This window comes from Diabrotica undecimpunctata, chromosome 8 (genome assembly GCF_040954645.1).
Source record: "Diabrotica undecimpunctata isolate CICGRU chromosome 8, icDiaUnde3, whole genome shotgun sequence".
NCBI lineage: Eukaryota > Metazoa > Arthropoda > Insecta > Coleoptera > Chrysomelidae > Diabrotica > Diabrotica undecimpunctata.
Genome location: NC_092810.1, coordinates 3099714 through 3110451, shown reverse-complemented (window position 1 = coordinate 3110451; position 10738 = coordinate 3099714). Strand labels below are relative to the sequence as shown.

General features: G+C 33.4%; 1 protein-coding gene across 1 annotated transcript; it reads right to left on the bottom strand.

Moving 5' to 3' along the window:
- Positions 1–4814: 4814 nt before the first annotated feature.
- LOC140448279 (uncharacterized) lies at positions 4815–9905 on the bottom strand. Its single transcript, XM_072541374.1, has 6 exons — positions 9563–9905; positions 8024–9370; positions 6677–7936; positions 6318–6583; positions 5878–6095; positions 4815–5382 (listed from the first exon to the last, which is right to left on the bottom strand). The coding sequence occupies exons 1-6, from the start codon at positions 9903–9905 to the stop codon at positions 4815–4817; spliced, it is 4002 nt and encodes a 1333-aa protein (XP_072397475.1).
- Positions 9906–10738: the final 833 nt, after the last annotated feature.

Below are 10738 nucleotides of genomic sequence, written 5' to 3'. Positions count from 1 at the left end.
TATCTCCCACTCCTGTCCCTATTACTTTGTAATACTAATCCTACTGATCTGTAATTCTGAACTTGTATATTAATATTTAATTCACATACAGTCAGTTAGTCATAAAACAAGGATTTGATAAAATATCTAATAGAACATGACAATGCCGTCCAATAGAAAAGAATAGTAGATTAATCGAAGCCGTGAGTTAGAGAGAGAAATGTAACTCAATCTGGGTGTTCACGCACAGTAGCGTATCGTGTACATTGTTGGGTTAATTTAAAAAAAATTGTACCTACTAAAAAAAGTTCTTCTTCTTCTTCTTCTAATGGCGCTACAACTCTTTGTGAGTCCTGACCTGCTTAACAATGTTCTTCCATTCTGTCCTGTCGGATACTTTCCTTCGCCACTGTCTGATGTTCATGGTTTTAAGATCCCTCTCTACGTCGTCTATTCATCTTTTACGGGGCCTTCCTCTTGTTCTGTTTCCTTGGGGCTTCCATCTCTGGACTACTTTTACAGCTCGATTATCTGGCATTCTTTCTAGGCGACCAAGCCAGTTTAGTCTTTGTGACTTTACAAATCTAACAATATCTGCGCTCTGCATTAGTTCATCCAGCTCGTGGTTCATTTTAATTCTCCACGAACCATCGCTGCATTGGTTTGGTCCAAATATCTTCCATGGTATTTTGCGCTCAAATCTTCTCAGTTGATTTTCATCAGTGGTTGAGAGGGTCCACGTTTCACATCCATATGTGACCACTGGTCTAATTATGTATGCATAAAAGCACTTATTACCGCTAAGAATCTGTGCTTGCATTTCTTGACTAATGTTGTTGTCATTTATTATTGAGCCTAGGTATGGAAAAGTGGAGGCATATTTGTAGGTATGTGTTTGTCTACCTTCAGATTTTCATGTTGATTCGATTTTGTGCACTCCATATATTTTGTTTTGCTTTTATTTATATACAGACCAAACGTAACAGCCTCTCGTTTCAGTTGTATATTTTTTTCCTTAATACCGTTTTGTTGCGGCTTTTTATGGCAACATCATTCGCATATGCGCACATTTGCATTGATCTTGTATTAATACAGCCGTTTATATCCAGTTTTCTAATAACAGCCTCTAAAGTTAGATTAAAATGTGTTGTTGATAAGGCATCACTTTGTCTAACTCCATTTTCTAATCTGAATTAGTGCGTGAGAGTGTGTGTAAAGATCTCAAATCGTTTTTTAAACAAAAAGTCATGGGTCAGTAGCAGCGCGAATGGTTTCTATAGCAATCTAAATTAAGATCGCTAAAACCATATACACGACAGTGGAAAACTAGTGCTAACACACGGTTTATTCAAACGGTTCTAACGCGCCTACGTATAGGACACACTAAGATAACACACTCGTATTTACTTTCGTCCAGTGAACGCCCGCTGTGCGACCTATGACGCCTATTACCGTCGTCCATTTGTTAATCGAGTGTCCAAAATACCATAGAGAACGTTCCATAAACAATATACCAAATACTCTACCAGATTTATTAGGAGAAAACTGCCACGTAAAAAACTTATTAAATTACCTGAGGTAAATTAATATCTTGTATCAGATTTAAAGTTTTGTTTACTGAGTAATGCCGCTAATAACCTTTTGGTGGACGCGGCAATATTTTTTCTTAATAAAAAAAAACTCTTCTGGTAATAAACAATTATTGCAATCATTAATAATTGGCGGAAAGCTCCCGATCCTACCTATGAGTGAATTCTGTATATAATTTATTCTATAATTAAAACAAAACTGATTTAAAAAACAATATTGACTAGAACAAAACGATGAATCGCTAGAGTAAATAGCAATCACGAGTCGATTTTCAGTGTTCAAACATTCATGGAATATTTATGCCCATAGGGACTTGCTAATGGGCAATACGTCATGTGTTGAGAGCCCTTAATAATAGATGATATTTTACCCCGAAATTAAATGTGGTGTATCGATAGCACGGCTGTGTATTCTGCCATAAATAATTAAAAAGCAGGTAGATAACAGCAGGTTCGAATTAAAGTTGAGGTTTTATGGAGTATTTTTTAATAAATTCTGGTATGTAGGAAGGAAATATTTAATTTAGTTATAGATACAAGGGTTGCATATTATGAAAAGACATAATTAATAAGAAATATATTATATTAAGAACAAAATTAAGCAGAATTAATAAAACACACACCGCTAACACAAAAAAATATCAGCAAGTAAGCAATACATATTATACATACTAGAAATAGGAACATGGGAAGAAAACAACACAACAACAAGAAAAAGAAAGAAAACCAAGAAGACAAATTACAAAAGATTTGTGGGTATTGGAATCAACAACGTCCCAGTGATAAATAATCCGCAAGAAATAGAAGAAAGAGTACTAGAGTTCGAAAACATCGTACTCATACTAAGAAGCACTCAGAAATGACACTACTAAAGAAGAAATATACATACACATGGGAAGGTTTAGATATATAAACCAGAAAATCAAAGACATAATGAGGGAAAAGAACTGAGCCAAAAAGAGAGCTAAAAGGACAAGAAACTATGAGGACAAAAACAGGGCAAATCGGCTAAATAGAGAAATGAAAACAGCATTAGCAAAACACAGAAGCCGACAATGGGATAACCAGGTTCAAAAAATTAAGAAAAAAGGTTCAAATATGCAAATAATATGGAAACTATGTACAAAAAATACTAAGAAATGTTAGAAAACCCATACCTCCACTATACGGTGAAAATATAATTGTCTACACCATAGATGAAAAAGCCGAGGTGATGAAAAGGACTCTCGAGAGAGAGTGTGCATTAAATTATCACCAAGACGAAGATTTATACTTCATCGAAGAAGTCGAGGGACAACAAGAAATGCCCGAAGAACCAGAGGAGATAATCACACCTACGTATCTTAAAGAAATAAACAAAATAATTAAAAATACCTCACCAAGAAAAAGACCTGGTCTAGATGAAATTTCAAATAGAGCTTTGACGTATCTACCAATAAAATCAATAGTACTTTTAACCAACATAAAGAACGCGATTCTTAGATACATGCTCTTCCCAAATCGATGGAAGGAAGCTCACGTTATCATGATTCCAAAGCCAGGAAAGAATACCATGTTTCCGCAAAACTACAGGCCGATAAGCTTACTGCCAGCAGTCAGCAAGATCGTAGAAAGAGTAATACTAAAAAGACTACAAACTGAAACATACGAAATAGGACTAATCCGAACCTCAGTTCGGATTTAGAGCAGAACACTCTAGCAGCGTTCCTGGATGTAAACAAAGCCGTCGACAGAGTCTGGCATAAAGGCCTAATATACAAAATGAGAGGCTACGGATACAGTGAGGCCATAAAGAGACTGATCTCTTCGAACTTGAGCAACCGAAGCTTCAGAGTACGAATAGGACAAGTACTATATGAGCATGGAGCTCCGGAGGCTGGAGTGCCACAGGGAGCAGTCCTGTCAGCCCTACTGTACACAATATACTCCGCAGATGTTCCAAAATTACCAGGAACACTACTGAGCCTTTATGCAGACGACACAGCGATTGCGGTCCAACACAGAAACTTAGAAGTGGCGGTCAACAATTTACAGACAGCATTATCCAATGCTGGCGATTTGTGAAAAATCTGTACAAGATAGGAAAAATCCGATGGAAGATTGAGAATGAATACAGTAAACGAATTCTTAAACGCCTTTCACTTTTCAGTCATCGATAATTTTTTTTAATTGCAGCACAGTGTTATCTAAGTCCGGGAGAGATGGCTCGTCGGGTGAGATGACTCGGTCGAATATATCACAGTTTTATCCTATTTGGAGTCAGTTGCATTGCGTTATTTGATGCGTGCATATGGTATTAGCAATACTCTGTTGTTTCCTTGTTTTCCCAAGGTTGAAAGGTAAGATATTTAGAAATTCTTATTTACATCTTCTTAAAAATTTTTTCGGTAATCGTCAAAACTATTGTGCACTTATTTTTGTCTGTATATTATCAAAGTCACGTTTTGATTTTATGTTGTTTGTATCGTTGAGGTTATGTAGGAATAGTTGCCAATCCTTCCAAACGTTACCAACACACGGAAATTAAGTAGGCCATGTCACCCTGACAATTCGGGTTAGTTGGCTCGCAAATGTTAGGGAGATATGGCGTAGCTCTTTAGTTACTTATCTAAGGATATTTTTAATAGATAAATTTATTTTCAGTCATGCCAACGAAGTATAACAGAAAAGGAAATTGCCAACGTGGTTTATGAACGAAAATCAACTCGAATCAGCCATACATGCCGTAAGAAGTGTGTACGAAACGCACAATAAAGCCTCGATGGTTAGCGGACTGTATACTTAATTAATTGAAATAAGACTCACGAAACTTACTGTAGTTACACCTTTATTTAATTTAGACTATTCACCATTCACTTATGATAATTAGATGGCTATAAGCCAGAGCTAATACAATATTTACTAGTTCAATAATAATAATAATTAGATGGCAACAAGCCAGAGCTAATGTATGTTTTTACTTTTTATAAAACTACAACTAAAAAATGGCGTTATGCGTAATGAATGCACTGGCGCAGAATCTGACTTGTCACTTTTTGGTGGTGGCAGGGAGAAACACTGTCACTTCCGACCGAACACACCCGAACCTACAAAGCGTCCCAATAATTTTGCATAGGTGTTGGATATTGTTTCCAACATGCTGGGGGCCAGAACATTTCATGTGAAATCTTACAAATATAGCTACTATCTAAAATACTAGTTATACTACTTCTTACACTAAATTAATTTTATTTACATTATTTACAATTATTCATAGAATGGCAATACTGCCACCTTTGTGACTGATCTTACATAGGTCCCATTTTTGGTTTTAACTTCAACAACCCTAACCATTTTATCCTTTCCAGGGATAACCTTGGTGATACGTGCAAGTGCCCATTTAAATGATGGAATATTGTCTTCTTTTAGTAAGACTAACATATCTTCCTTTAAATTAGGTAGTTTATTTTTCCATTTTGGCCTATTTTGCAACTGTGTTAAATAGTCTTGATGCCACTTTTTCCAAAAGTGCTGTTGCATTTGAGTACAGAGATTCCAAAATTTTATACGATTTTTTGGAACTTCGGTAATATCAGGTTCTGGAAAGCTGGTTATGGGGGCTCCTATAAGAAAATGTCCTGGTGTTAAATATTCCAGATTTGTTGGATCTTGTGACATAGCCATAAGCGGTCTTGAATTCAAGATACCTTCCACTTGTACAATTAATGTATTAAATTGCTCATATGTGAGCTCATTTGTGCCCATGACTCTTTTTATGTGGTATTTGGCACTTTTTACTCCAGCCTCCCACAAACCACCAAAAACTGGGGAGTAACTGGGAATAAAACTAAATTTAATTTTTTCATTTAAACCGACATTTTCTATTTTTACTGATTGATTATAAAAGTTATTAATTTGATTGTTAGCACCCTTGAACGTGGATCCATTATCACAATATACGTTCAAAGGCTTCCCACGGCGAGAAATGAAGCGCTTAAATGCTGCTAAAAAAGTTTCAGTAGTAAGGTCTGATAATAGTTCCATGTGGATAGCTTTTACAGAAAAGCACACAAAAAGAGCTATATAGGCTTTTGTGCTTATTGATTTTCTTATTCTCGATTGCTTGACGAGAAAAGGGCCACAAAAGTCTATTCCCACATTTTGAAATACTCTAGCAGCACAAACTCTTGTTTCTGGTAGAGATCCCATTAATTGTTCAGAACATTTTGCTTTAAATTTGAAGCATATTACACACTTTTTAGTAATTTTTTTTACTTCTCGGTTTCCATTTATTAACCAATAATTTAAATTTAATGAACTTAGCACTTGCCTGGGACCAGCATGAAGTAATTTCAAATGTTCATGCCTTATTATGAGATCTGTAACATGACTAGCCTTTGGCAAAATTATTGGATGCTTTTGAGTATATAAGATGTTAGAATTATGTAATCTACCACCTACTCTTAAAAGCCCATCACCATCAACAAAAGGAGACAGCGTACTTATTGGTGATTTTAAAACTATATTTGATATAAGATCTTTAATTTCCTGAGAAAAATGATAATATTGTTGACACTTTATAATTACCTTTAAAGAATTATCTAACTCTAGCAAATTTAAATTACCAGAAAATTTTTCTGTGCCTTTCAATTTACTTAGAGAATTATTTTTAAATCGTAGAATGTATGCTGTAATTCTTTGCAGTTTAGTTATATTGGAGTATTTTTTAAAGAATGTATTTTCCTTTGTTTGTATAACATGTACACTAACTTTTTGTTCAGGCATTGGATAAGGAAATTGAACAGGTAGCTCATTATGAGCAAAATTTTTGTCCAACAGCATTTTTGGACCAGTAAACCATAAGGGATGCAACTCAATATCATTAGGCTCCAAGCCTCTAGAAAGGCAGTCTGCTGGGTTTTCTTTGCTATTAATATAAAGCCATTTAAAGTTTGTGGACATGTTTTGAATTTTTAAAACACGATTAGCTACATAAGGAGTTAATTTGACAGGTTCGGTTTTTAACCAAGCCAATACTATATTTGAGTCACAATAAAGAAAAATCTTTTTAATATTTGCTTTTAACAAATTATGAATTTTAAAAGTTAAATTAGTTAACAACAAGGCACCATTTAGCTCTAGTTTAGGTATAGTTAACTTTTTATTTATTGGAACGATTCTAGACTTTGAGCAAATTAAATTAACATTAACTGTGTCATGACAAATAGTTCGAGCATAAAGTGCTGCTCCATATGCTTGCATTGATGAATCACAGTACCCTACAAGTTCAATACTTTCAGCATCAGTAAAGGCTAAATTTCTTGGAATTTTTAAAACTGGCATATTTATTAGACCAGTAATAAAATTTTTCCAAATTTCCTGCAAATCATTAGGCAGTACCTCATCCCATTTAATTTTACGAAGCCAAATTGTCTGCATTATAACTTTTGCTTTGACTAACACTGGACCTGCTAATCCTAAAGGATCATAAAATTTTGATATAAAGCTTAATACCTGTCTTTTTGTTAGACAGTCATTGATATTAATTTTTGGCGATGACAGTTTAAAATTATCAGTAATGGTATCATATGATAAACCTAATGTTTTTACAACAAAGTTGATTTTATTTATGTCAATTTCATCAAAATGTTGATTTTCTTTGGGGATATCACTTATTATTCTTGGATCGTTTGAACACCACTTGTGCAAGGAAAATGACCTTAGTTGCAAAAGAGAAATTAGTTCATTTTTGAGTTTCTTTGCTTCTTCTATAGTATCACTTCCTGCTAGGATGTCATCTACATAGGTATTATTTATTAATGCTTTAGCTGCCAAAGGAAAATTTTGTCCTTCTGTATTGGCTAGTTCAACTAAACATCTAGTAGCTAGAAACGATGAGCTTCGTAACCCATATGTTACTGTTTGCAACTGGATACACTTTAGCTCACTATGTGGTTCTCTCCATAATATATTTAAATATCTTCTGTCTTCAGGGTGAATAAGTATCATTCTAAACATTTGTTTAATATCAGTAGATATAATATATTTATAAATTCTAAATAGGATTAATATATCAAATAGTTCATTTTGTACAACAGCACCATTATATAGAAAATCATTTAAGCACTTTTTGCTCTTAGATTTCATACTACCGTCAAAAACTATTCTTAATTTTGTAGTCTTCTTATCCTCTCTTATTACTGGATGGTGAGCCATAAAATAAACCTCGCCATTATTTAAAATTTTTGGATCATAATGAACAATTTTAGCATGACCAAGTTGAATATATTCATCTATGAATTTTTTATAATCAAAGTATAGAGTCGGGTTTAGAACAAACCTTTTCTCTAAGTTTTCAAATCTCTTAAGAGCTACAGCAAAAGAGTTACCTAAATTAATATTTTCTTGTTTTAGAGGCAGATTAACTTGATATTTATTTTCGATTATTTTTATTGAATTTTGAAAACTAGCCTCACAAGCTTCCTGATCACTTGTAAATTCTAAGAATACTTCAGGAACCTTTTCCATTTCCCAAAATTGAGAGATGGCAGTGTCTAAATCACTATAAGTTGTATGCATGCATACAATATTTAAATTTGAGAACTGGTTGGTTGATACAGATCCACTAACAATAAAACCTAAAAGAGTATTTTGAAGTATTAGTTCTTGGCAGTTTATTTTTTCTGCGAGCAATATTTTAAACACAACATCAGCTCCTAGTAGTAGACTGATTTCACCGCTTTGATTAAAAGTGTCATCAGACAATTGAACAAATTCTGGTATTTTAGATGTATTAAAACTAAATCTGGGTAGATTCCCTGTTATTATATCCACTACAGAACATTTTATATTTGTACTGAAGTCATATATACATGATTCTATATTCAAATCAACTGCCTTTTGGATTCTTGTGCTATTTTGTGAAATCCCTACAATATCTAAATAATTATTGTATGTCTTTAGGTTTAACCTTTTTACTAAACTATTTGTTACCAAAGAAACCTGTGAGCCTGTATCGACCAAACCTCTGACAATCAAGTTGTGACCTGATGCTGTTCTAACCTTTACCTTTACAGTAGGTAAGATTGTATTTGCTCGATTTTTATAAATCGAATTAAAATTTACTACAGCATCGTATTGCGATGAAGTGCTTGCATCTTGATTAGATTGAGCAATATTAGAACTTACTGCCACTTTTTCTAAGTGCAGTAATGAATTGTGTCCTTTGTGACAGGTTTGGCATTTTAAATTTAACCTACATTTATCAGTATGGCTGTTTAAACATAGTTTACATAGTTTGTTTCTATCAACAAAGGAAATTCTTTCATTGTCTGAAAGGACTTTAAATTTTTTGCAACTATAAAGTTTATGTCCATTGATGGAACAGTATTGACATTTAACATTACTTTGTGATTTGGTTACTAAGTGTGTAAGTTGTTTATTTTCCTTCAACTTTGTTTCAGATGTACTATTAGTGGCTTCAAGAGCCATTGCCCTATTTTCGAGATATTTTAGAAATCCATTTAATGATGGTAAACTTGAACTATCTCTATCAATTTGATATGACCTATTCGTAAACTGATCTATTTTTCTAGACAGTATACAGACTAAAAGCATATCCCAGCTATCTACTGGTTGATTAAGATTTTTTAAGGCACCAATTTGTTGTTTGACCTTACTTATAAATTCTCGTAATGAACTAGCAGTTCCTTTTTGCATGGCAGGTATATCAAGAACTTGGTAAATATGTGAATTAATAATCATAGTTTCATTATTGTATCTGTTATTTAAAATTTGTAAAGCTTCATTGTATGAATCATTCACTAATGGCAGATTATTTATTAAGCTGAGGGCTTCATGTGTTAAATAATTTTTTAGATAAAATAATTTTTCTACGCTTTTTAAATTTATATTTTTGTCTATAACTGCTGTAAATATATCTATAAATGATTTATATTTAGTTAAATCTTTCCCATCAAATGTGGGAATTTCAATTGAAGGTAATTTAGTGGTACTGGTTGCATGATGCTGTGGCATATTATGAACTAAAGGCACTGTGATTTTATTGTTTTTCATGGATGTAACTCCTTGGATGGTTGCCAATAGATCTACATATTCAGCTTCTATGTCATCAATATCATCATCAAAATTTTCATCTAAATGAGCAATTTCTGTATTTAAATCAGTTATAGTTTTAAATGATTCACATAACATGTCTTTTCTAATAGAAAATAGATCATCCTTTTTTGAACTTTCTGGATCATCTTTATGTTCACTAATAAATCTTTTTACCCGACTTATAGTGCTTACCGCTTGCCTTTTCCTTGTTATCAGTTTTTCCAAATCCTTTTTAGACATATTTAAAGGCTTTGTTAAGTTAAGTGACAAAGTATTTTTAATATAAAAATGTATCTATGAGATTCTGAAACACTGATAAAAAAGAAAAACGGTCGTTAAAGTAAACAATTACCTTTAAAATATTAATTAAACATAACACACAAGACAATACATACAAAAATAGGACCAAATACCTATACTTATATTTTTAAAAACAGAAATCAAAGTAAATATTTGTTACTTAATAGGGTTATGTCCAATAAATTGTTAATTTTTGACGTAATGAAACGGTGAATGTCAACGCGAACACAGAGCACAGAAATCCAAGTTGGTGTCTCGGCGTTCCTTGGCTCGATGATTGTCATAAAGGGAAGAGAACAGTCTTACTTACGGTTTCGTTCCGTGTTCTATTTATTGACATTAGAGCTGGCAGCCTGGCAGCAAACTTCAGCTTGGACGCTAAATTTGGCGGGCTCCTTTTTTAATGTTTCAGGAAATATGAGAATTTACCTTCAGTTTCGGGCTCCCAAATTTCTGGATTCCACATCTGTGTCGATGGACCAAAATTTATGTACGAAACGCACAATAAAGCCTCGATGGTTAGCGGACTGTATACTTAATTAATTGAAATAAGACTCACGAAACTTACTGTAGTTACACCTTTATTTAATTTAGACTATTCACCATTCACTTATGATAATTAGATGGCTATAAGCCAGAGCTAATACAATATTTACTAGTTCAATAATAATAATAATTAGATGGCAACAAGCCAGAGCTAATGTATGTTTTTACTTTTTATAAAACTACAACTAAAAAATGGCGTTATGCGTAATGAATGCACTGGCGCAGAA

Coding starts and splice junctions, on each gene's coding strand:
- LOC140448279 (XM_072541374.1), bottom strand. CDS start 9,905: ATGTCTAAAAAGGATTTGGAAAAACTGATAACAAGGAAAAGGCAAGCG. Junction 7,937..8,023: donor TACAAGTGATCAGGAAGCTT/GTGAGGCTAGTT, acceptor ATATTAATTTAG/GTAACTCTTTTGCTGTAGCT. Junction 6,096..6,317: donor ATCCAATGCCTGAACAAAAA/GTTAGTGTACAT, acceptor CATTTTTCTCAG/GAAATTAAAGATCTTATATC.